This window comes from Artemia sp. Qi Xiang Cuo, chromosome 2, assembly GCF_049724085.1.
Source record: "Artemia sp. Qi Xiang Cuo chromosome 2, ASM4972408v1, whole genome shotgun sequence".
Taxonomy (NCBI): Eukaryota; Metazoa; Arthropoda; class Branchiopoda; order Anostraca; family Artemiidae; genus Artemia; species Artemia sp. Qi Xiang Cuo.
The window spans coordinates 18161459-18188231 of NC_142795.1; the positions used below are offsets into that span (position 1 = coordinate 18161459).

General features: G+C 37.0%; 3 protein-coding genes across 8 annotated transcripts in view; all 3 read left to right on the plus strand.

Annotated features, from left to right (window-relative positions):
- Positions 1 to 643: 643 nt before the first annotated feature.
- LOC148954965 (uncharacterized) lies at positions 644 to 19698 on the plus strand. Of its 3 annotated transcripts, none has more exons than XR_016142758.1 (4): positions 644 to 708; positions 8496 to 10538; positions 18996 to 19124; positions 19612 to 19698. XR_016142758.1 is itself a non-coding variant. In XM_089099443.1 (2 exons), exon 2 carries the CDS (start codon positions 8546 to 8548, stop codon positions 10241 to 10243), a length of 1698 nt encoding a protein of 565 aa, XP_088955569.1. In that variant the 5' UTR covers positions 649 to 713; positions 8496 to 8545; the 3' UTR covers positions 10244 to 10957. The 3 variants fall into 3 exon arrangements, 1 of the variants encoding a protein (XP_088955569.1); XR_016142756.1 differs by having other exon boundaries at positions 649 to 713; XM_089099443.1 differs by lacking the exons at positions 18996 to 19124; positions 19612 to 19698 and having other exon boundaries at positions 649 to 713; positions 8496 to 10957.
- On the plus strand, positions 2365 to 3621 carry LOC148954966 (uncharacterized). The gene has a single exon (XM_089105849.1). It carries the CDS (start codon positions 2365 to 2367, stop codon positions 3619 to 3621), a length of 1257 nt encoding a protein of 418 aa, XP_088961975.1.
- The window catches only part of Rab3-GEF (Rab3 GDP-GTP exchange factor), a 231527-nt gene continuing 224442 nt past the window's right edge, over positions 19689 to 26773 (plus strand). For all 4 annotated transcript variants that reach the window (XM_089099430.1, XM_089099420.1, XM_089099424.1 and 1 more), the window contains exon 1: positions 19689 to 19824. The gene's annotated coding sequence lies outside the window, so the exon portion shown is untranslated. The remainder of the gene's footprint in view (positions 19825 to 26773) is intronic.

Sequence of the window (26773 nt, forward strand, 5' to 3'; positions counted from 1 at the left end):
CGTCTCCTAAAGCAAGATAACCTATTTTGCTTATGACATCAGATTCTTCAGACAACAGTTAGCTACCTTATGATTGAAGAATATAGGATATAAACAACCTGAAGAGCATTGTGAGAATTGTGGCTTATTGGTATTTGCTGGAAGTTTGCTACCGGTTTCTCGTCTTGGCTTGAGAACTAATCAATATGTGGATCAAAATAAGCCATATTTTTCTTGTCTGAATTCCAACAATCAAAATGAAATTCCCCTCCCAGTAAATTAAAAGACCCTCGTTTTGAAAAAGACTTTTTTGTACCCCACGTTAAACAGAACTTACAGAGCTAATTTCAATAAATCATTGAAGAGGCGGTAATTGTTGTGCTCTACTGTAAGCGGTCTGAACTCTAAAATGAATTTCGTGCAGCGAAAAAAAAAAAATCTTGAAACCCCATAAAATCTTTGAGACTAAATACGAAATTGTTAGCTTATGCTGTCAGATACATACAGTAAGAACTTTTTGTCTTTTAAAGGATAAATTGCAGTTTGTTGTGCATTGAACGTCAGAATAATATAAATCACCCAAAATTGCATGAAGCTTGTTGAACGCTGGCAACCTCGTATATACGTGAGTTTAGATGGCAGTTTTACCAAAACTTTCAAATTTAATTAAAAGCTTGTTATTGAAAAACATTGAAACATCCCCTCACAGAACCTGCTGATTAAAATCTAGTAAAGTATGATATTAATTAAAATTACTAGCATTATAATTCACAATAGCTTTTTCTAAGTCGGAAAGCTGTTCACTATGATTAACAACATCCAGAAATGTAGCCTATTCACATATCTAGGCTTCAGGGCTAAGCTTATTGGTAGGAAAGGAGTTGAGCAGCCTAATATAATAGAAAAAGAGATAAATTATTGGATTCGGTAAAATTCTAGTTTAGGTACTTTTTGATATCTTACAAAGGGGCTAAGTTAGGAAAATAAAACTTTCTGGAATGGATCTACAGACTAAAGTAGACCTATGTCATAGGAGGGTAATTTGAAGTGCATACTTCCACTCCTTTTCCCTTTAAAAGGAGGGCAGTGACCTTTGATGACCTTTATAAATCTTTATGTTATGAAAGTGAAACCTTGCAGAAAAGATCTTCTGATTAGCCTAAATGAAGGAGCACAGGAAAGGCAATGGGAGACCACAGAATCAAATGGGGAGGAAAAATTATCCTGGACTTGGATTATGCTGATGATTTAAGCATCCTAGATGAAAGTGTGAGCAAAATGAATGAAGTTTTAGAGGTTTTTGCAAGTTCAGGGTGCTAGAATTTGTTTGAAAATTAATGTTAGGAAGACTAAGTCACTAAGGCTAGGATTAACTGAAGATGAAAAGTTGACGTTGGGTAATGAAAAGATTGATCAGGTGGGCAGCTTCACTTACCCTGGTAATATTATTATTAATAAAGATGGTGGGAGCAGTGAAGATGTTAAAAATAGAATAGCCAAGGCTCAGGGTGTTTTTTCACAGATAAAAAAACTCTTGAAGAATAAGGAGATAATTCTACAAACCGAGATAAGAAAATTGGAAGCTACAGTGATGACAGTGGTCAAATATGGCTCTGAAGCATGGACACTCCAAAAAGCAGATGAAGATTTGCTAATTGTTTTCCAGAGAAATTGCTTAAGGATTGTTCTGGGTACCTGGCTAATTGACCATATTTCAAACAATAGGCTATACAAAAAATGTGGTTCAATACTGCTCTCTAGGGCTATAATGAAAGAAAGGTTGAGGTGGTTAGGGCACATTGTGCAGATGAAGGATGACAGATTGCCAAAGATTGTTCTTTTTGGCCAACCATCTAAGGCTAAATGGAAAGCAGGTCGTCCCTGTCTGGGGTGGGAGGACGTCATAAAGAAAGAATTAAAGGAAATGGGAACTTTGTGGGCAGTTAAAAAGGGAGGCTTTGAATTGGGGTGGAGGAGGAGCATGCATAGCTGTGTTGGCCTCAGGTGGCTTGGTGCTGTGGTGAGTTTTTAGTAGTAGTAGTAGTAGTAGTAAATGAAGTAGCAAATTGTTTTGATCTTCACAAATTTGCTTAATTTCAGTTTATGATGTTTTAAAGATCTGCAAATATATTTCCTAAATTTAGAAAAAGAACCTTTGATGTGACTTAAAATTCTACTCATATAACAGGAATTGTATTTTTGGAACTAAAACCAGAGAAAAAGAAACTGATAGCCTAACTGAAAATTAAGGTAAAATGTTGTTTTGTCAAGATTTCAATAAGTATAGACCTGTCAAGACTATACTTAGTTGATGATGAGATCATCATTTAAAATGATGAGATCATTTAAATGATGAGATCATCATTTAAAAAAATTATTGATTGAATGGCTTCCTTGGTATCACAAACAATTGCATCTGATTTGATAATAACTGGCAATTTTAATTTCCCCTCAGTTGAGTGGGTGGATGGACTTGGTCATCCGGCATCTGGCAGTGGGGATTCACCATTTGTCTCTTGTTTATCTGACAATTTCCTTCACCAAACAGTTGAAAAACCCACAAGGCACTGTGGTGACCAGAACCCTTCCTTGTTGGATCTTGTAATTCTGAGTGACCCAGACTCTCTCATCAGAAATGAATTTCTTCCTCCTGTTGGTAACAGTGACCACTCAGTTATCCTCTCTGTGCTGTCTATGAATAGTCGTCTTCAAACTAACTTGCGCCCTCAAAATTTTATTGACTATCAGCAAATACCAGTACAGCAGGAATTGGTATCAATTAATTGGTCAGAGCTCATTACTTCTGATATCAACACGTCATGGTTGAATGTCAAGGAAACTCTCCTTTCAACAGAAAAGAAGCACTCCTGTGTTATTTATCAAAGACAACCAAAAACACTTCCGTTTCTCACAAAGGACACAAAAAGGACTATCAATAGGAAAGCCAGAGCTTGGAAAAGGTACAAAAAGAAAAAAACACAGGAAAATTGGCTAAGGTATGCAAAGGCTCGGAATCTCGTCTTGGACTCAGTTAGGAAACTGAAGTCTGAATTTGAGGAGAAGCTTGCCACAGATATCAAGGCAAACCCCAAATCCTTCTGGAGGCATGTTTCTGCTAAAAGTCCTAACCGTCACACCATTCCTGACCTCAAACATAGCAGGGTAACGCACTCGTCACCAATAGATAAAGCTAATTTACTGAATGTCCAGTTTGCCTCCACTTTCACCACCCAGTCTTGTCCAACCATCCCTGCAGCACCATCACATTCTGTATCTATCCCAATGCCTAGCCTGTTAGTTACTGAAGAAATGGTCTTATCTAGCCTTGATAAACTCAATGTTAACAAGTCCAAAGGACCTGACGGGTTACACCCAAGGCTTCTTCAAGAGTGTAGAAATGTCCTTGCTTCTCCTCTTTGCAGACTCTTCCAGCTGTCCCTAAAAAGCGGAGAGCTACCTACAGATTGGAAAACGTCATATGTCACACCAATCCACAAAAAAGGCCCCAAGGATTGTGCTGAAAAAGACCGTCCCATCAGCATCACTTCTGTGGTTGTAAAGGTGCTCAAGAGATTTGTAAATAGAGCTCTCATTCAGCACTTTGAAACTAACTGCTTCTCAACATGGCTTCAGATCTGGTAGATCCGTTGACACTAACCTAATACAGACATATGAGAATGTAACATCACTGCTGGATTGAGGATTTCCTGTTCATATGGTGCTCCTGGACCTCTCAAAAGCTTTTGACAGGGTATGTCATGAATTCCTGATGGCAAAACTGAAGGCAGCAGCTGTTGATGGTGTTACTGTGCAGTGGATACAGAGTTTCCTATCAGAAAGAACACAAGCCGTCAGGGTCTATGATTCTCAAGGTGTTCCTCATTTATTGTCATCCATAACTGTGTTAAGTGGCGTCCCTCAGGGGACCATCCTTGGACCAAGTCTCTTCAATTTTTATATTAATGATGCACCAAACCTTCTCTCCAACCTCCTCACACTTTATGCTGATGACTCAAAACTTGTTGGCAAAGCTTCTATACCATCTGATCTCCAATCTATACAAATGGACCTTGATATTCTTGGAAGCTGGGCTGATAAATGGCTCCTCTCCTTTAATGCTGAAAGATGTCATGTCATTCATTTTGGCAAACATAATCCACATCAGCAGTACCATCTCCAAGGTAACCCCCTCTCTGCAGTTACTGAAGAAAGAGATCTTGGAGTCATTGTTGATCATCGGCGGAGTTTCAGTACCCATGCAAAATCTGTATCTTCTTCTGCCTTCCAATCCCTTGGACTTATTAAAAGAACTATCTCTAGCCGGCGTCCTAAAGTATTTATGAAGCTTTACAAGGCACTGGTTTGTCCACGTCTTGAGATTGGAATGTCCCTGGTGTCCCCCTATTTTAAGAAGGACAGGGAAATACTAGAAAAAGTACAGAGAAGAGTAACTAAGATGGTTAATGGCCTCAAACAAGTGCCATACAAAGAGTATTTGCATCATCTGAAGCTCCCTACTCTCAAATACCAGATAAAGCGAGGTAACATGATTCTAACCCACAAAGTCATTTCAAAAAATACTCTTCCTGGTCTCCTTGCTCCCCGAGAATGCTTTGTGACAAGAGGACATTCAATGAAAATTTTCAAGAAGCACTCTTCTATCCGAGAGAGAAGCCATTTCTTAAGCCAATGAATAACCAACTTGTGGAATCAGCTCTCTGAAGATATGGTGTCTGCAGACTCGACGATTGCCTTCAAGCAAAGACTTGACAAAGATTGGCAACAGCAGGAGTTCCTCTACAACTGGGAAGCTGCTGAGTCTACAACCCGAATGTAGCAAGCAAATCACGACAAAAAAAAAACATTAGATGTCATCATGGAGCATTACAAGGATGGAAAATCCTTAAATTTGCTCCAAGCTGCAATTTAAGGTAATGGAAGTTTGGCAATACCTTCCCAGAGTATATTTTTGGCCCTGAATTCATTACTGAAATGAAACTTTCAATTTTCATTCGTATAGATGTATGAGCAGTCCATCACATAAGGAGACTTGTAAGAAAACAATTCTTACTTCATATAATTCATGCACAATAATCCTAGTTAATATATTTTGCAGCAGGAGAATCTTTATCTTCACTTCTGTCCTTGTTTTTCCTGTGTTTCTCAGAAATCCATGAATTTCTTAGAACCTGTGTATTAACAGAGTATATACCTCTACCCCTCTAATATGCAAATATATAGCTTACCCAGAATTGCATTTTGATGAAATTTTACTTTAGCTACTTTTGGCTATTTTGAAAAGGGGTTAGGTTAGGAAAATGAAACTTTCAGGGATGGATCTACAGGCTAAAGTATATCATGGGAAGGTATTTTGAAGTACCACCTCTACTCCTTCTTTCTCTAGAGGGTCCTGACCTTTAAAAATATCTCTATAATAAAAGTGAAACCTTGCAAAATAGATCTTCTGCTTAAATGAAATACAACAAAATTCTTTTCAGCATCACAACTTTGCTCAATCCCAACTTATAAGGTTTTAAAGACATGCAAATACATTTCCTAAATTTTGAAAAAAAATCATTGGTATGGCTGAAAATTTAAGTCAAATAACAGGAATTGCATTTTCAGAACTAAAGCCAGAGAAAAAGAAACTGATAACTGAAAATTAAAGTGAAATGTTGTTTTGTCAAAATTTCAATAGGTATTGATATGTCATGCAGGCAAATTTAAGGACCGTCTAGAGGGAGAAGGAGTGAAGGTAGGTACTTCAAAATACCTTGAAGTTTCAACAAAACAACAGTTTACTTTAATTTTCAGTTATCAGTTTCTTTTTCTCTGGCTTTAGTTCTGAAAATGCAATTCCTGTTATTTGAGTTAAATTTTAAGCCATACCAATTATTTTTTTTCAAAATTTAGGAAATGTATTTGCATGTCTTTAAGGGGTAGGGGTATATACCCTTTTAGTATACGGGTTTAAGAAATTCTTGGATTTCTAAGAAACAAAGGAAAAACAAGGACAGAAGTGAAGATAAAGATTCTACTGCTGCAAAATATATTAACTAGGATTATTGTGCATGAATTATATGAAGTAAGAATTGTTTTCTTAACATGTCTGCTAATGTGTTTGACTGCTCATACATCTATACTAATGAAAATTGAAAGTTTCATTTCAGTGATGCATTCAGGGCCAAAAATATACTCCAGGAAGGTATTGCCAAACTTCCATGTTAACCATCTTCTGATTTCTAAGTCTTAGAAATTTGCCTACTTGAAAGATCTATTACTTATTGAAATCTTGACAAAACAACATTTTACCTTAATTTTCAGTTAGGCTATCAGTTTCTTTTCTCTGGTTTTAGTTCTGAAAATGTAATTCATATCAAAGGTTCTTTTTCTAAACTTAGGAAATATATTTGCAGATCTTTAAAACATCATAAACTGAAATTAAGCAAATTTGTGAAGATCAAAACAATTTGAACAGGAAAGAAAAATTGAAGAAGAATGCAGCTCATAGTTAAGATCGAAGGGTAAAATCAAAATAGCATATTCAAAATTTTTAGTTTGTTCAATTCTACCTCCTGAAGAAAATTATTCTTATTCAAAAATAATTCTAAAATCAAAATAGCATATTCAAAATTTTTAATTTGTTCAATTTTACCTCCTTAAGAAAATTATTATTATTCAAAGATTGTTCTAAAATCAAAATAGCATATTCAAAATTTTTAGTCCATTAAATTCTACCTCCTTAACAAAATTATTTTTATTCAAAAATTATTCTAAAGACTGAATTGAACTTGCATGTGTTTTTTTGTTTGTTTGTTATCATTACAATTTTGTTGCGTCTAGTTAATACCTTATTTGAAGTCAGATTCAATTGAAATATTCAGAAGTGTTTTCTGATTGCCTCCACTGCTTTAGACTGAATTAATCCTGTTCAAGTCCTTGTTGGTTCTACCTTTCTATTCTTCTTTTACTTTTTTCATCATTTCAGACTTTTTTGGCTAATTGTGGCACCCAGTAGCAGTTGAAAGTTCTAGGATATTCATTGCTATATAGTGTAGTAGGCTTTACTGGATGTCTATCAGGATTCAAATACTATGATTGTGGACACCCACGCTTTCTTTTGACCTCTCAATTTTACCAAGTTGGAAGAGGTGTACTGTTGAGGCATTGTTTTGTAACAGCTTGGCTAAGTTTCCACATGACATGCTCAACCTACTTGACACTTCATTCCAGCAGAAGTAATAAGCTGGAAGTTTCAGCAGATACTTAGTTATACAGATATGAGATTCTTTCTCAGCGTCTTCCAGAGGACGTTTTCATTTGAACTAGCCAAGGCAGTAGTGAGATCAACAAATATGTGAGTGGTTACCTATTGGTGTCAAAGTTATTTTCATGTCAAATTCACATAATAACTTAATTTAATAGTAACTTAACTATAATATTGTATAGTTAAATGAAATATTAATGGTAGTTTAATAATATCACTATTAATGATAATAATATTACTATTGTATAATTAATAGTAATTTAATATAGATAGTAATTTAAAATATCTCCTCTAATCGTGCCTTCATATTTGGTTAAATATAAATCCTGACTTGTACCTAAGAGACAAAAAACTTAGTAGTATGAAAATCAGCATCAAATGGGTTGTGAATTTTTAATTTACATTGAAAAACATTCCTCTGCCTCATCCTAGATAACGTAAAAGGCTTGTCACTGAGATAGTACAGAACAGTAGAAATATATCTCTGTTTTTAGTGCAACCAAAGCTTTTGTTGCAGCAGTCTATCCATTTAATTAGTTAGAACAACCCCATACCTGAAAATACGGAAATGGCAGAGACTTCCCCCTAGGAACTTTGCAGAAATCCCAGGGGAACAATAATTTTAAAAAGCTCTAAATTATGTTAAATCTAAACGTAGTTTTCAACCATCAAATCATGTGTACTATCTACTCCTCACTCCTTACAATTTTTTGTAAATATATGAGTAGCTGAATATTATATTTATTTCTATTGTTTTCCTCCACTCAGCTTGTGTAAAAATAAGAAAACTAATTGAGTTTTAGTTCTGGTTTTGTGAACTGCCAGCCTATCTGTTTGATTAAAAAAAAAAAAAAAAAAAAACTCGTCATGGATTTTATATGATCAACTAATGGTATTTGAATGGTTGCAGCATTTATGCTTTTTGTGAAAGCGCAAGGAGCAAATTTTTCTCTTAATCTCGTTATTTGCTTTTGTGAATTTGACTGGGTAAACCTCCTGGCTTTATAGGCCCTCTCAGTTGGAGAACGTGTGGGTGTGATATATATGTCACCCTTTAAAGTACTGTACTCTTTTGTTTGGGGTTCCATAGTTGACTATATGGGACACTTGATATTGTTGTAACAGAAATATTAACTATACTAACTTAAGCCAGCCTTTCTAGCTTTAAATATTTGTCCTCTACCCTTTTCTATTAATTTTCGAAACTTAGCACTTTTTCAATGGGTTAAAATGTTAATTTTTTTCGTAGGATTAAGTTGATTTGCTGAATACAAATCAAAATAGGCTGGCTTGGTCATCATGCATGTTTGCGGTACATGCGGTAAGGAATTTCAAGAAAAACATGAGTTTATGGAGCACCAAACTTTTCATGATGAAGAAGAACAACTTGTATGTGATGAATGTGGACTGTATTTTATAGATGAAAAAGAGCAAAGTACACACGTCTGTGGAAACTTGGAAAATAATGATAATATTTGTGTTGTTTGTGGAGAGTGTTTTAAAGATAGTTCTGCACTAAGTGAGCATTTGACCACCCATCCTGAGATGAAGGAACAACCCTTTGTTTGTGCTATATGTTGCAAGTGTTTTTCTGACAGTTTGAGTTTAAGAGATCATGTGGAGACCCATGTTGATGATAAGGCAGGTGTCTGTGACATATGTGGAGTGTATTTGCTTACAAACTCAGAAGTTGTCAAACATAACTGTACCAAAGAAGCAAAGTCTTTTGTTTGTCCTATTTGTGATGAAAAATTTGAGAAAACTTATGATTTAGCTATGCATTTTCTTCTTCATTCCAAAGATGGTGATCATACTTGTGGTGTCTGTAGAACCTGTTTTCAAGATAGCTCTGCTCTTGCTGATCATTTGTTTAGCCATCCGGAGATTCAAATTTTCACTTGCAATATATGTGATGAAAAGTTTAGACGTAGCTCTCTATTAATCGAGCATGTTCGAATCCACTCAGTGAAAAACCCCTTCGTTTGCGCCACGTGTGGCAAGTGTTTCTCCATTAGTGCTAGTTTGCGAGGTCATGTGCAGAACCATACCAAACTTAAGTTTCATGTATGTGGTGTATGTGGAGCCTATACGCCATTAAACTCAAAGGTTGTTGAACATAGTTGCATGAAAGAAAAGAATTTCTTTGTGTGTTCTATCTGTGATGAAAAGTTTGAGAAAACTTCTGACTTAGCAGCACATCTTTCTCTTCACTCTGATGATCGTAGATATGTTTGTATGGTATGTGGCAAGTGTTTTAAAGTAAATTCACATTTGGACGCTCATTATAGAATTCATACCGGTGAAAGACCTTTCATCTGTGGAATCTGTGGAAAAGGTTTTGCTCAAACCTCAAATTTACAAACGCATATTCGTGTTCATACTGGTGAAAAACCCTATGTGTGTGGTGTCTGCGGAAAATCATGTTCAACCACATCTAACATGATGCAGCATCTTCGTACACACACTGGCGAAAAACTTTGTTTCTGTGAACTTTGTGGAAGAGGCTTTTCTACACGGTCAAATCTGATCTCTCATCTTCGTTCTCATACTGGCCAAAAATTATTTTCTTGTGATTTATGTGGCAAAGCTTTTTCAACGCGTTCTAACTTGGTACAACATCTCCGCATTCACACTGGAGAAAAATCATTCTCCTGTGAAACGTGTGGAAAGGAATTTGCTTCAAAGTCAAACTTAAAAGCTCATATCCGTGTGCACACTGGTGAAAAACCTTATGTTTGTACAATGTGTGGGAAATCCTGCTCAACTGCTTCAAACTTAGCACAACATGTTAGAATTCACAGTGATGATAAGCCCTTTTTGTGTAAGGTCTGTGGAAGAGGCTTTAACACTAGTTCGAATTTGACCTCCCACTTTCGAGTGCACTCTGGTGAAAAACCGTTTCGTTGTGAAATTTGTGATAAGAACTTTTCCCAAAAATCTAATTTAGTGGCTCATAAACGGACTCACGAAGCTGGAAGTAGTGACAAGGCAATATAAAAAAAAAATTGTCTGTCCCTGTTAAATTTGGGTGATCCCGTGTCCAGTCCAACCATTGATCTCGTTGAAATCCCTGCAATAGAACTGAATTCCCAGAATTCTTTAAGAAACTTAATTTCTTGACTGCACATTCCCTCATTACATAGCTTACTGCCATCAATCGCTCTCTATTTATTTCTAAGTTTTGTTGAACATGTAAGTGGTCACCAATTAATCTTGATTGTTCATACTAGGAATGTCAATGAATTTAAACTAGCAGTGTACAAAAATGATTTTAAAGGCATTATAGAAAAAGGTTTGTATTTTTTTAACTCCTTGGGGGGGGGAGGTTAAGGGCATTATTCCAGGGCATTAAAAAAGGCTAAAGAGCGCGTTATCAAGCCATAATTTTTAAGAGACGTATCCCCCTCCCCTGTGTGCACGTATGTAATAAACAATCACTCCATGTGAAGTTAACAGATGAATAGTTTTTTTTTAACCTGACAATCGTGGTCATTTTAAATGTATACTAGCCTATATATTATTGTGCCCCTAACAAAAGCATGTAGGCCTATCCCGAATTTTTTGGGAAAGGGGTTAAAGAAGGGCAACGATTTCTTGAGCTGGTATTTAGTCACGGATCGTGTTTTCAGAGTTATGCATGCATTATAGGCAGAGGCGGTTTTAGGGGAGGGGTAGCAGGGGCAGTTGCCCCGGGTACAGAAATTTTAGGTGCGCAAAATTTTAAATAAACAAGCTAATGGTTATAACCATTTGTAATTTTGTAATTTTAGAAATTTTATTTTTATTAAAATAAAGTAGAGGTTGTAGTTAATATATGAAAATAATTAATAAATATTAATTAATTAAATAAAAATAATTTAATAAATAATTAGATAAAAATTATTAAGATAATTAATGATAATTAAATAATTAAAAGAATAAACTGAAAAATAATTAAAACATAAAATATCAATTTAATAATAAATTGAAAATAATTTTTTTAATAAATGAAAATTTTGCCTGGGAATTTTGTGGGAAACGGGGGGAGGGAGGGCGCTAATAAAGATTTTAACCCGGGCGCAAGAGAAGCCAGAACCCCCACTGATTATAGAAGCTGTGAGGGAAATCAGCCATAATAGATACAAAAAAAACTACCAATGCTTCTCACTCAAAGGCTATCTGACATAATTTTATATACCTTTTACCAAATTCAAGACTTAATCCGCATTGGTCAACTATCCATTGTAGCCTCAGAGATGTTTCGTTATATATTTTCTTAAAAAAAAAAAACTTTTGTAGTAGAAGCTTAAAAGTTTCATTTTCGCTTTTGTGTAGAATTATGAAAATCCGTGGCGTTTTGCAAAAAGTCTAAGTTCATTTTTCCCAGTTTTACTGGAGAGCAAAATGAAATAAAAATGCACAATGAAAAAATCTTTGTCACAAATCAGAATTTAAGAAACCTAAAACTGATTCCTAGTTAATTTTTTTCATACAAATTCGCTGGAAATGTCCAAATTTCTGAATTTTTTGTTACTTAGAAGCAAAGGGACTTACGCTCTTTTTTATGCCCTTTTGGAATAATTCATAACTCGTTCAGAATTAAAGATAAGCCCATTTTGAATAGACCAGTCGATAATCTCTTCAATTTTTTTTGAACCATATGCATAACTCATTTTTGAAAATAGTGGACTTAGGCCCTTTTTCCAAAACTCCACGGAAATGTAAGATACGCCTTTTCAGTTTGGGTATGATGATGCATGAGTAGCCTACACTTGGTCGCCCTTGTCTTATGGGCAGACCATGCACAAACCTTGCCTCTGGGAGCTGTCTTTTAGATTTTATCCGTTTATTGTCAACACATTCCTGCCATAATCAAGAAATAAAAGATATTATCTTTATTATTTAATAAAAAACTGCAATTTAGAACTTACACCATGACTAGGACTAGTTGTGAAGTGCTTAGTGACGTCAAAGAGCAGACTTAAAAGCAGAAGCACCACCTAGAATCTGGTTGAACACCATATCAACTGGGGCAATCCAGAGGCTTACAAAAAAATTGCACTACTCCATATAGTTTCTGATTGTTTTGATTTTGAATAGTTTATTTATTGTAATTTATGTCCGTTTTGAGTTGTAGGCCTATTTTGGGAAACAAGTGAGTAGGAGGGAGGCTGGTTTCACTACAATCACTTTTGACTTCTCAAGATACTTAGAAATCTCTTTTGTTTTCCGAAATACTTAGGATGATCTCTTCTCACTGAAATGAGCTGTTGAAAATTGGGGGTTTTGATTTTTTTTTTTTTTTTTTTTTTTTTTTTTTTTTTTTTATAGAAACAACCGTTTATTCAAAACAGTAAAAATTAAAACATTTTATTTTTCCTTTTTTTCCTCCCTTGTAAATTTACATCACACAACATACCACCTTTTGAATTATTGCAATCGGCATGATAGAAAAGGGGAAGGGAGATTTAGTGGATAGGGAAGGAGATTTTGCATAACTTGTTGTTAGAATGCTCTATTCAGATGGGGCGTAGAGATACACAAAACGGAGTGTAGATGATCTCAATGTTTCAGAGGAAAGTGTAGATGGTAAAATGTTCGTAATTCTTAGAATTCAGTGCAGAAAAACCATGGGTCAAGAAATCTGTAGATAAATAATCATAAAAATGTTGTTTGTTTTTCTTTTTCTAACGAATGAGAATTACCAAGCATAAAGTATTTTTTATTATTCAAAGTACTTTTAATATTATTAAAGTACTTTAATTATATTAAATGTTTTGTAACATACTTTAAATTGATTAATTGTTTCGATTTTACAATTGTCCTTTTTTTCATTTAGTTTCTAGACAGTCAATTTTTGGAATTCTTGAATTTGTACAATCTAACAACATGAATGCCACTCATTAGGACTTTCAAGGAGTTTCCAAGATCTTAGGGCTTTAGTCCTGACTATGCAAGATAGGCGACAATATATACTTAATAAACTTTTTAAAGATTATTTTTAATATATATATATATATATATATATATATATATATATATATATATATATATATATATATATATATATATATATATAACACATTCACATTCACGGTGTTACCGTGAATGTCCGAAATCAAACAGTTCGTGGTAACGAACTGTAAGTAAGAAGTGACCCGGCTCAATACTAACCGAAACTCTAAAAAAAAACAGAATTTTTGATACCAATAGATACATCAAAATAATCAGATTTTAATGCTGATTTCAAACGTATAAGTTTCATCAAGTTTAGTCTTACCCATCAAAATTTACAAGCCTGAAAATATTTTGCTTATTTTTGAAAAAAGGGGGAAACACCCTTAAAAATTCATAGAATCTTAAATAAAATTACGTCATCAGATTTAGCGTATCAGAGAACCCTACTGTAGAGGTTTCAAGCTCCCATCTGCAAAAATGTGGAATTTTGTATTTTTGCCAGAAGAAAGATCATGGATGCCTGTTTATTTGGTTTTTTTTTTCTTCCCAGGGGTGATCGTGTCGATCCAGTGGTTCTAGAATATCACGAGAGGGCTCATTTGAAAGGAAATTAAAAATTTCTAGTGCCTTTTTTAAGTGACCAAAAAACCTGGGGCAACTAGGCCCCCTCCCAGGCTCATTTTTTCCCAAAGTCACCCGATCAGAATTTGAGATGTTCATTTTGTTCAGTATAGTAGAAAAATCTAATAACTATGTCTTTGAGGATGACTAAATCCCCCACAGTCCCCGGGGGAAGTGCTGCAAGTCGTGAACTTTGCCCATTGTTTACATATAGTATTGGTTGTTGAAAAGTATACAGACGTTTTGAGGGGGAATTTTTTCTGGGGGGGGGGAGGTTTTGTGGGAGGATTTTTTCATGGGGGAAGGGAATTTTCCATGAAGGGTGCTTCAGGTTTCTCAGCATTATTTAAAAAACGATCAGAAATTAAATAAAAAAAACAAGTTTTTTCAACTGAAAGTAAGGAGCAACATTAAAACTTAGAACAAACAGAAATTATTACGTATATGAGGAGGGTCGCCCCCTCGTCAATACCTCGCTCTTTACGCAAACGTTTTTTTAGTACTTTCATAAGAGCTATTTATTCTAATTAAACCCTTTGTGATTCAGAATCATTCTTAAAGAATTGGAACAAAATTCGAACTTTAGCAAAAAGATCGAGGCATTGACGAGGGGGCGAACCCTCTCATATGTGTAATTATTTCTGTTCGTTCTAAGTTTTAGTGTTGCTCCTTATTTTCAGCTTAAAAAACTTTTTTTTTATTTAATCTGGTTAATGTCGACATTCACCGGTGAATGTCCGAAATTTCTTTTTCTCTGCTTCAAGTCTTGTTTTTAGTATTATATATTGATGCTTCAAGAATTTTATTAAATGTACTACCCTAGTCATACTTTGTGTATCGTTCTATTGTAATAGGAAGAACATTTTAAGGATGTTATTAATCACTGACAGGACTAAACCCAATTTTTGTCTAACTACTGGGAAAAAGAGAAACAAAAAAAGAACCAGGATATTTTCTCAAGGTGACAATGACGAAAAAAGTTTGCTTAGTAAAAGTTTTTACGTTAAGGCGTCCCAATACTGACGAACGTCAATGCCTCATTATTGATTTGTTCTTTGTTTGAAAATCTGTCTATGCCCACAATTGGAAAGAATTAAACGAAAAAAGCTTATTTCTAATTGCAATCTACGAGAATTAACAGTTTCACCACAGATAAATAGGTCTTGGAAAATTTAGGGGCTCAAAACATTTTTCTTTTAATGCAATGAATTTTCATACAGGAGAACCAACCGAGTGGAATTTAACTTTACGTTGTAATTATTGGCTCAGAAGGTTTTAAAACCAATCTGGTTTTTAGAAGATGGAGTTATTTGTTTCTCCAGAAATCAGGAACAATGTGATTGGTTTCCGAGAATGCGCCACAGACTTAAACCTTTTAAGTTCAAGCATACTTTTTACCTCAAGAGCATGAAACGAATCTTTTTTCTTTGGTTTCTAAATTTGACACGAAAAAAAGACACACAAAAAAGAGCTAAAAAAAACAAAAAACAAAAAAAGAGCTGAAGTTGACATGTCACACTTTATTTCAGATAGCCCATTTATCTGGTGACATAATTTACCTTTTTTATATGCTAGTATCAACCACTAAAGGTTTTGTAAAAGTCTTTCAGGAGGCAATATGACGAAGTACACTTGTTATGTTTTTGTTTAGATTTATCGTCAAGACAATTGACTCATTCGTACCTTTGTATATTAACAAAAATATTCTGTAAAAATTAAAACGAAAATCCAGAAATAATGAACAAAATATTTTTACTTTCAAAAATTCAACCATACTATAACCTTTTCAAAGAAAAGTAAAGAGCTACATTAAACAAAAATGAGCAGAAATCAAGTCAAATAAGTTTTCAAGCGTAAAACTACCGTAAACTACCATGAATAAATAAATTATCAAAACCAACAGAATTTACAATTAATAACCGAGTCAATCTAAAAACGAATAAAAACTAGGGAGTATCACAACGCGACCTGCAACCATTTGTACAAGTGCAATATGGCGAGATTCTCTGGATCGAAAGTGGCCACTAAGGCAAGGAACAAGTTAATGGTATCACACCTTGGGCTTTGCTGAATACCAATCCGCAATTGAAGGGGCTGTGGATAATTGAAGGGGTTTCAGAGCCTGGAGCAGGATATGAAGTTGGAAAAGGACACGCTCTATATGGAACCGAAAAGTGTTCTTGGTCGGCAGAATATTTTTTAGACCGTTCTTCCTATGGAAGAGATGGACCCGAAGATCATTGAATGACTTAAAGTCACCAGGCTTCTTACGGTACGCGTCATTTCCTGTTTAAATGAAGCTAAGTTTGAAATGCCACTTTCAATCTTCTTGCTTAAATCAGCCGTAGCTTCCAATAATCCACTCTTCACACTTGCACTCAGAAATGTCTTTTTTCCTTTGGAGTAACAAAACTGGTCATCTCACAACCACTCAAACAATGCAATAGAGCCAAAGAGGATAACAATGAAGTTGGTGTCGATTTTGCCACCCAATAAACTGGAATTAATTTTTCGGGAAACTCTACAAACAGCTCGGGATTTTAGTGCTGAGATAGTAAAGCCAGCTGTTGGTAATGTTGAAGTAAAATCACAATAATGTCTGTGTCATTAGCATGAACAATAACTTTCGAACACCCATTCCGTGAGCAAAATGCAACATGAAGCACTATGCGAGCGCCGGCCTCCTCTTGGGTGCTTTCGAGCTCTGCAATAATGACAGGAACTTCATCCATCTGGAGCTTCACCACGCTATTTCTCTCTGAAAAGCCTCCTCCAAGAAAAATGCTGAAATCATTTCTGGGAATGCACTGGTTCTTTCATTATGCAAAAACTAATTCGATGATCTTTGCTTTACGCTTGGAATTCGTGAGAAGAACATCTAAGTTTTCAAGCATGATTGTCTCTGTCACAGAAATGTTTTTTGTCAACAATTTATTGCCTTTTCGTTCATGGCTCCCGCTACTATCTTTGAGGCAGACAGAAGTGCCAGAAGGGTCCTTGTGACCAAAAATTCCGTCATACCTATCTGCAACCACATGCAACTGTCGAGTGTCTGGAGGTGATATATCCAGAAGTTTCCGAAATATTCTCTGAGAGAAATATTTCAAAGTCTCTTTTTCAATTGGCTTCTGAGACCTAAAATATGGCATGAAATCAACAACCACTCCCACTTGGTTGCAGTTTTGGCTGTCCGCTACAGTTAGCCGCGAGTGTATATTCAAATAGTTCTTGAATAGATCTAGCAAAACTGATTTTGTACCACTACGTAGTCTTGGAACACCTTCTTTTTCTTCAAAAATGCTATTTGAAAATGGAAGCAATTCATGCGATAATAGTTTTCCCAACACATCGACTGGAGATCCTTGACCCCCTTGGCATGTCAGCATGACCTTTTTAATAACATCAAGTTCCTGTAATGCTGTGACAGCTACCCTTTTGACTGCAATAATCAGTTTTTTTGGCGTGTCCATGGTTTTAACTTTTATTTTTGAGAAACTAGACATTTTACCACTCAGAAATCCTTTAACTTTGAGGCAGATGTTTTCTGTAGCTAGAAGTTCCTTTCCGACTCCTTCATCAACCACTTCATATTTCACTATGGTAGTCAAGGTCCCTTCATCAGATCTGAATGGATTTAAATTGCCGTCAATGACATTCGGAGTCTTCTCAACTAGAAACTCTACTTTATCAGCCCTCGCCGCTTTATTGTCAAATTCACTTAGCCCTTCAATTCCGGCCAGTTGGCACCGGGCCTTTAAAACTTTTGCACAAAACGATACTATAGTTGTCCACTTTGAAACGGCTAACGGGCTTAGAGTTATACCTTTAATGCCACTTTTTTGCTTAGCTTCTAGGTTTAGGCTAGATTCAAAGACATGATCAGGTGGCACAAGGTTCACCGAACATTCTTTGCGCTTGACATTGAAAAAGCTGGACAAAAATTCTGCACGTATTCCTTCTGGAATGTCTTGCATTTCTTTCAAGTATATCATCAAACACTCAGCATACTTATAATGGCCGGAAGATGCCATGTACGGGACCATTAGACTCACCGAGTTCAGATGCTCTTTCCAATCACCAGCACGCTCACTCAGAAGAAACTCCATGAGTATAAGCCCCGTTCTTATATTCTTATACTCTTACATTCTTATATACTAAAACTCTCGAGATAGTTTTTTCCTAACCTTTCAGGTCATTTCTAAGGGTCAAGTACCTATTCCCGGGTATAATCGTAATCAGTGTGTTTGATATGACTAGAAACTGCTTTCAAATTGCGTGAAACAGATGTGTCATGACGACATGAAACTAAGCGTCTTTTTGTCTACTGGCGCCCGTACTAGGACTTATTTTACCATCTCAAGTATCTGTCATAATGCGGTGACATATAACAAATGGTTACTTGTCTAAGAATCAGACAGCAAGAAGTACGTGTGACCTCCAGTTGTATGGAGGCTTTGTCCAATCCTGAGACCATCTTGGTCTCTACATCGTTTTCCACATTTGCCGATGCTCTTCTATCAACAAGGATTGTCGTCTGTTTCAAGCAATCTTAAGCCTATTACCTCCTTCTCATTATATATTTATGCCTACAAATATTATACTACAATGGTGAGGCAGCCTATAATGGATAACTTAGCTAGGAAGTGGTTATTCGGCCCAATAATCAGTGGTTATTCGGCCCAAGAATTATCCAATAATCAGAATGAGTTTTGGCAACGATTCGTACAAGAGAAATAGTCAATATAGTTGGCCTCACTAAGGTTGCAATAAATAGGTGACAGCATTTGTTTTTCTTCAGTTGTTTCTGTCTCATTCTTTTTTGTAGAATGATTTAAGAAAACTTCACACAAAAGAAGTTTTGTAAAGAAAAGTTAAAACCATGTTAATACTTTAAAAATAAAGACCTATAATAATTCAAACTTGAAACTACCAGAAATTACTATCAAACAATGGTTAGCAGTCAAGAAGTGTCGTTATTCCGATACTACTACTATCAAACAATGAATGAAACCCAAACAAACAAAAACTAAAATAGATAATAACGTCAGAACTAAGGATAACAAATATTTATTGATGAATAATTAAATCCCGAACGAGTAAAAACTAAAATGGATACTCAAGTCAAACTCAAAACCAACAGAAATTACTTCAAACAGTCACTTCAACAGTTTTATTTTTTTAATTTTTATAGGTTTATTACCATAAACAGGTAAAGGAGATTGGTACCTACCGCAGGTACCAATCTTTCGATTCTCTGCCTTTGTGAATGAATCCGTGGTTGGGAGGAAGGCATCCGACGAAAAAAAACCCAGGAAAACAGGTACGTTTTTCAAAATTCTTTATTCAAGGTACTCCTACAGAGAGATTTATAGGAGTGGTTATGCAAATATATTTTTTTACATTTTTCTTAGTAAAGTTCCAACCAAAAATAAAAATTTGAACAAATTGTGTAATTACTTTTGTATGTCTGAATGAAGCTCAATGGTAGTGCTGAATTTTTTCCCCGCATGAAGGTATGTCTTTCGCCAATTTGAAAAAAAAATGTTTGATTTTCGTCAAAAGAGAAATTTAGAAAAGTATATAAAAATATTAAAAAACTTTTGAGAAGCTGTTTAAATCTGAAGAAAATTTCATTTTCGAATAAAATCAGAAAAAAGTAATGTTTCTGACAATTTATGGAAATTTTGACCTTTCAATACTTAGGTTTCCCGATTTTGTATATACCTCTGCTTAGTCTTAATAATTATCAAACATTCTACCGATAAAGTCTTATATTGCTTCATATTGTCTGCTTTTTATTCTTACAGAACAACAGAATTATAGCTAAGCCTAATTCTACTATAAAACGCAGAAGTTACTAGTGACGTCATGTACATCTGTTTCCATAACGATTATTTCTTACCCGCATGCTCTAAGTTCCCAAGATGGAAAACCTCAAATCTAATGGAAATAGTAGCCTAAATCTGCGCTTTCAATGATGAAGGATCAGTCAGGAAATACATAAACACTTTATTAGAAAGGTATGCTTTTCTTTGCCTAGCTTTCGTCTATAGCTCTTGAGCTTTAGGCTAGTGACATCCTCATCGATAGGGTGTTGGGGAGGGGGGGGGGTATCGCTTTCGCAGAATAAAATTAAGTACAGAAACAAATGAAGGTACAAGCTAATTGAATACACTATTTGTTTAATAGGGGCAGGCTAAAAAAAAAAGAACCTGTAGGGAATGCCGTATCCAGTGGGGTAGGGGCTTTGAACCCCCCTCCCCTTAACAGAAATGAATATAAACAAATGTTGATGTGTTGAAGGAAAAAATGTACCCCACCCCCCAAAAAATCCTGGTTACGACCCTGCCTGTTGGGCTTTTTAAAACATCACCAATCGACAAAACAGGGTTATTCCCAAATATTACACTTTCGACTCAAAAGTAAGACAATATGTATCGTGGGATTTGATTTCTAACGGCTCATATACCTCCTAATATTTAGCATAAGGAAAAATGAAGTATCCACTCTAAATGGCCTTCTCTGCGATATAGGTGTAGCCCTCATCTGACGGAGAATATTTCATCACTTTAAAATATTTTAACAAAACGCTCCCAACACCCCTCCCCGCCCCCCCAAAAAAAATGGTAGAGATGTAATTCTTTACGTGCCCCTGGTTCGCCGAATAAACCTATTCTGTATGCGATTATAGCTATTTCAATTCATTTTACGTTGACTAAACGGCTTATCATATTGGTTTGCTTAAGACCACCAAGCGCGCACACTTGTTTCTTATTGTTTAACTACCTTACCTTGTCCGAGGTAACTGTCCAATTACCTCGCTTGGTAATTGTAGAGCTTTTTTATTCTTATGTTAAGTGGCATATACTACAGAATAGTAATGTGGAAGCCTCACAGCTCTTAACAAATGTACCCTATATGCACTTTTCCCCTCCATCTCTATGAAATATAGCTGAACACTGGTAGGATTATTAATCTTATCGAGTACTCACTGAGCACCAATATTCTGTAGCAACTATGAAGCTACTTCAGAGATGAAAAAAAAGACTAAATGTTTTTTTTTTCAATAATATGAATAGAATAAAACATCAGTCGGTATCTTTCGTTTTCTATAGTATTCTACCATGAATGTCGTTTTAAATTACCTTGTGCACAAGGCCGTATCACGGGGGGCGGGAGAGGGGCATTGACTCCTCTCTCTCCGCAAAATGCTTGCTTGACTCGTAGAAACGTAACAAAAATGTATATAAAATTTTTTTGATGTATTTCTTAAATATTTTTGGCCCCCCTCCCCCAAAAATCTACCACCCCCTTTAAACAAAAGTTTGGACACGGCCCTGCTTGTGCACAATGGAAAATTTTCGAGAAAGATGCATAAGAGTGCGGATAATTCTGGGTGACAAGTCTTTTCACAACGCTTGCACGGTAAGTTGCTGGAGGCGGAATAAATTACTAGTTGGCTACTGAAATCTCCCAAAAAGTTCCGAAAATATCTAATTATACGGTTTAAAATCTATTCTTGTTGCTTCTTCAGCCACGAGGATATTTCAATGGAAGGATTGCCTGGGAAACTGTAAATTTTAAATATAGCAAGCAAGTTTTTTGGCGCTGAAATGGAATTAAACTGAAGCTAAAGAAACATGGAAAGAGATAAATTTTAGCTGGGGAATGTGTTGCTGTGTAAATAGTAAACAACTGTATGGGCCGCATTTTCAAAATCAAAATGGTGTATCTAGAATTCATTTTTACTGATTGATATTAAAGTTTTAGTGTTGAGTGCAAGCTAGACTGTAGTCACAACTGATGATCAATCTTGACTCCGGTTTCAACGGTGATAAAACACCCTATACCTTGGCTGTTCTAAACATTCACTGCATTCACCATCTGCACTGACAATTTCCTACTTTTGTTTCTAGATCAACCTGGCTAACCTTCCCTCTGGTTTTCTCTACGATTTGGAAGTAAATATCCTCATATGTAGGGTAACTACTGTTAGTTTTAAGTTCCAACGTGAACCTACTTTGAATATGCAAATATTAAAGACAAAGAATCCGTTGACTTTTTTTTTACTTGGAGCCTAGTAAGGAGTGAGCTGTCACCAGAAATTCCGCTATTCATTCTTACTTGACGAGTTTTCTTAGAATAAAGTTATTCGGTTGATATTTCTGCTTATAAACAAACTATCCATTTTGTTTGTTGGTCCTCATTTTTTAGAATAGTGTCTGTTTTTAGAGATAGTGTCAGAACTAACCTTCCTTTAATCTAACACCTTCATTCAAATCTTTTTTTATCAGCTTGAATGATTTCATAAGTCCTTATTTTACTTTGCTATCGGTTCTTTATCCTGCTCCTTTGATTTGAACTTGCTTTCAATAGATCTTCTTTAATTATTGGCTGTTTATGAATATTTTCGCCTAAAGAGGTCATCTAAACCCACTTCCTAAAATATCTTGTCATCTCAGCCGTTGTGAAAAGTGGACACGGGAGGGTCCACAAATTCTTCGCTACTATAAACATTACCTCCAGGAGTAAGCACTGCAAGACTGCAGTGCTTACTGAGATGCTTTAGTGCAGTGCAGTTCTGAGTATGAAAAATAGACTTTAATCTAACACCTTGCTTTAAATATTCCTTGCCTGCTTATATGATGTAACCAGTTCTTATTTTCTTCGCTTTCAGTTCTTTTTCCTGACCCTTTGATTCGATGCTCCCCTAAAGTAGATCCTCTTTGATTATCAGCTTATTCCAGAGAATGTGTTATATGGAGCCCGACTATGAAATGCAGTTTCCCTTGGTTTTCAAGATGGGGTTTTCTTGGTTTTCTCCCAGGCCACTCAGCGCGTCCCCAGGTGGCGGATAGGGGAACGTCCTGTAGATATGCAGGACACCTCCCGGTAGAGAGACGAGGACCAAGGGAGGACCCGGTCTCTGGGGGTCTTGAAATATAGCTGGAGCACCTACGTCTGGGGGCCATAAGTTCAGGCAGAGGAGGTGGAAGGCCCCTCTGATGTGCACTGGGCAGGGTCCATCGGCGTATGGATACGTCTCGCCAGTCACAAACCTTCTCCCAGCAATGGGAAAATTGCAGGTGATGCAGGACGCCAGATGGGCTAATTATCGGTAGTAGATATAGCCGGCCCCTGCTAGGGATGGAGAGGAGTGGCTTACCGACGTCCTGAAATTTGCCAAGAAACCTTCTTTCTTATTAAAAAACTATGAAGTACAAACGATCAAGAACGAGAACCAATACTACCGCGTCCGGGGCAACCGACGAGGTTACCACGTCCGGGGGCAACCGACGAAGTTACCGCGACCGGGGCAACCGACGATCTGACGACTGAGAGTCTCGTGAATGGAGACCCTTTAACAATGTTGACAACTCCGAACCCGGAGGCTATGTTTTCCCTTAAATTGATTTTATCTATTGGAACCCTGAACGTTAGGACGCTTGCTAAACAAGGCAAAATAAATCTTGCCCTAAATGAACTAAACCGATATAAATGGGATATTGTGGGACTTTCAGAAACACACCTCCCTAGTACTGGCAAAGAAAGGATCAGCAACACTACTCTGATAGTGTCTAAGAGAACCGATGGCGTCCATCACCAAGGTGTTGGCTTTTTGATGTCGAGTAAGGCACAAAGATCTCTGATTTCTGTAACGCCTGTGTCAGAGCGGTTGATTAAGTTACGAATGAAAGGATCACCGATAAACAGCACGATCATATAAGTCTACGCTCCTGACTGCAGCAAACCAGATGAAGAGTCTGACAATTTCTATCTTTTACTGCAAAGCCTAATTGACGCAGTTCCCAAGAAAGACCTTGTTGTTGTCATTGGCGACTTCAATGCTATTGTTGGTAACGATTCTGCTGGAAACGAAGATGTTATGGGTAAATTTGGCCTTGGACGACTTAACAAAAGGGGAGAACGCCTCATTGAATTTTGCAGAGACAGTGATCGAGCCATTACCAACACTCTCTTCAAACGCAGAGAACGTCGTAAGGCGACATGAACCTCGCCGAATGGAAAAACCCGTAATCTTATTGATTACGTGCTCGTCTCTAAGCGGTGGAAATCGTCTGTGCTAGATACTGTCACCCTCGCAGTTGGCGATTTCGACAGCGACCATTCCCCGGTCATGTTTGCACTAAAGATATGCCTGAAATCTTCCACAAAGCTGAATAATAAACCCGCTCGTTTCAACATTCATCTTCTGAAAGACCCTCAAACCCGCCAGACCTACATCGATGAACTGTCTACTTAAATATCGGACCTTCTTTCTAATATTCCTATAACTCTATCTAAAGAGGATATCGATAAACTGGTCACAGACTCCTCTAAGATCATCAGCAAAGTAGCGATGTCCGCCCTAGGAACCAAAAAGGGTGATAAAAAGCCTTGGATAACCAACGAAATCATTTTATTATGTGCTGAGAAACGACAATAACAGGTCAGACAGAGAGAACAGGGACAGATATAAGCAGTTGAAGCTTGCTGTAGAAAAAGCCACCCTTAGAGCCCATCGCACCTACATTAAAGACAAATGCGAACAGTTTGAATCTGATTTTAAGAAAGGCGACTCATACTTCATGTATAAGAGAGTTCGTGAGCTAACAAGCAAGAAAATGCTCCTAGATACAAAGCACAGAAGGTATCCAATCGAGATGGATGGAACATTTCAAAGAAAAGCTTAATCCTGATATCCTTCCAGACCCTGCTGTCCTGGATGTGTTTCCCGTTAGTGTCTCAGACCTCAGCCCACCTCCTCTCCGTTCTGAGGTCAAGGATGCCATCCAAGTGCTGAAGACTAACAAGGCCCCTGGCCCGGACGGAATACATGCAGAACTGCTAAAAATCCGGTGTGAACCACTTATAGATCTTTTCCACAAGATTGTATCTGCTGCCTGGCAAAAGAGTCATTTCCCAACTTCTCTGTGCGAAGCCACAATTGTTCCACTACACAAGAAGGGGTCAAAGGCGATATGTGACAATTACCGTCCTATTAGCCTAACAAGTCAAACTGCCAAGATCTTCACCCGAATTATAATCTAATGGATCAGATCCGTATCATCCTTAGTCATTCAAGAATACCAAGCCGGTTTTCGCCCTGGGAGATCGACCGTCGACCAAATTTTCACTGTTCGCCAAATTTTAGAGAAATATCTGGAATTCGGTCGCGACCTGTATCAACTCTTTATCGACCTTAGGCATCCACTTGACCTTATTTGGAGAAATGGCCTATGGTATATCCTCCTCCATTACAGAATCCCATAAAACCTAGTAGATCTTATCAAAGATATGTACTCCAAATTTGGGAGTTGCGTCATGACTAGTGAAGGTCTCACTTACAGTTTCCAGACGTCCGCAGGTGTTCTTCAATGATGCCTCTTGTCTCCCGAGCTTTTCAACCCTTTCCTCACATCAGTCTTATCCCTGGTGGAAACAACTTGCGGCGCACATATAGGGGGTGTTCAGACAGATAAGCTAGCCTACGCAGACGATATCGACGAAATGGCTGAAATACCCGAGGATCTACAAGCCGTTGCTAACGACGTCCTCGAAGCCACTAGTTCTTTCGGAATGATCATAAATATATCAAAAACAAAAGCTACATGCTGCTCACGAAAGCTGCAGGATACAGTTAAGTCAGACCTGAAACTTAATGGAGAGAGTATCCAGTGATTCGACGAGCTCCCTTACCTCAGTAGTATGATCACCAGCGACAACAGTCTATCAAAAGACATTAAAAGACGTCCCCGCCCTCGCGAGTTCCAGTTTCAAGGCTCTTATTCCCATATGGCGAAGCGCGGATTTGTTTCTGCGGCTTAAGACACGACTTTTCGATACCCTGATCATCCCCATCGCAATCTTCTCATGTGAAACATGGACGCTGAAGGTAAATGACAACCGTCGACTCGTAGCATTTGAAACTAAGTGCCTCCGCCGTATCGCCGGGATCACTTACCTTGATAGAATCTCAAATGTTGAACTTCTCGAGCGCCTTAAAGTACATCAAACAATTCTCATGAAGATCCAGCTCCAGCAACTTCGATGGCTCGGTCACGTACAACGGATGAGTCGGCCCGTTTCCCGAAAATCACCTTCGAAGGCCAAATTCATGGTTCTCGTCCTCGTGGTCGTCCCCCAAAAAGGTGGAAGGAAAACTTTGCACCTCACCGCATCTCGGACCTTCTTCGCCTAGCAGAAGACCGTGAAGCATACAAAAGGCACATCCACGCCATTACGAAGAAAGAGGCCCCAAGACGACCTTCAAGGACGGATGGGACTTAAGTCAACTATAAACCTCAAGTCAAGAGTTTTGGACTACGAAAAATGGATTGACCATCTCAGACTTTGCTTTCTCTGATATTTTGGTCCCATTTTCTGCCAAAATTTACGTTTTGTGCCAAAAAATGGCTTAAAACGGCACTTTGCTGTGGCGTGATCTATTTTGTGATTTAAAAAGGGCACAAAATATGTTCACTGCAGTTTTAGTGAGCCCTCACCCAGTATTCTACGACTACTAGAGTGATACAGATACCCCTTGTAAAACAATAGACAAAAAAAAATAAAAGAAAAGAGATACACCAGTGCTACTTATGCAACAGTATGATTTTCCTTGTTGTTACTGGGAGGTACTAAAAACCTAAAGAGTTTCGAACAATGACAATATTTGGCTCACTATGTCACTATGTCAAAAATATTACACATCTGGAGGCTCATAGATGATATGCATGTGCACGAAATTGGCCATAACCATGGGAGTCGTCAATTAGTTTTTGTCATATAGCATAGACTTTGTCCTATCTGTCAGGTCAGTACTATCTTTGACTTGATTTTAATTCAAAATCAACAGACTCGGTCTGTTGACCGAGTTCCTAGGGCAGAACTAAGGTAGATAGTCATGGAATTAAGGGATGAAACATTGGATTGATTTTGGGTTTACACGTGACGCACAATGTCCACTGG

Excerpts from the sequence above, each read along its gene's own strand:
- LOC148954966 (XM_089105849.1), top strand. The coding sequence starts at position 2,365 with ATGGCTTCCTTGGTATCACAAACAATTGCATCTGATTTGATAATAACT.
- LOC148954965 (XM_089099443.1), top strand. The coding sequence starts at position 8,546 with ATGCATGTTTGCGGTACATGCGGTAAGGAATTTCAAGAAAAACATGAG.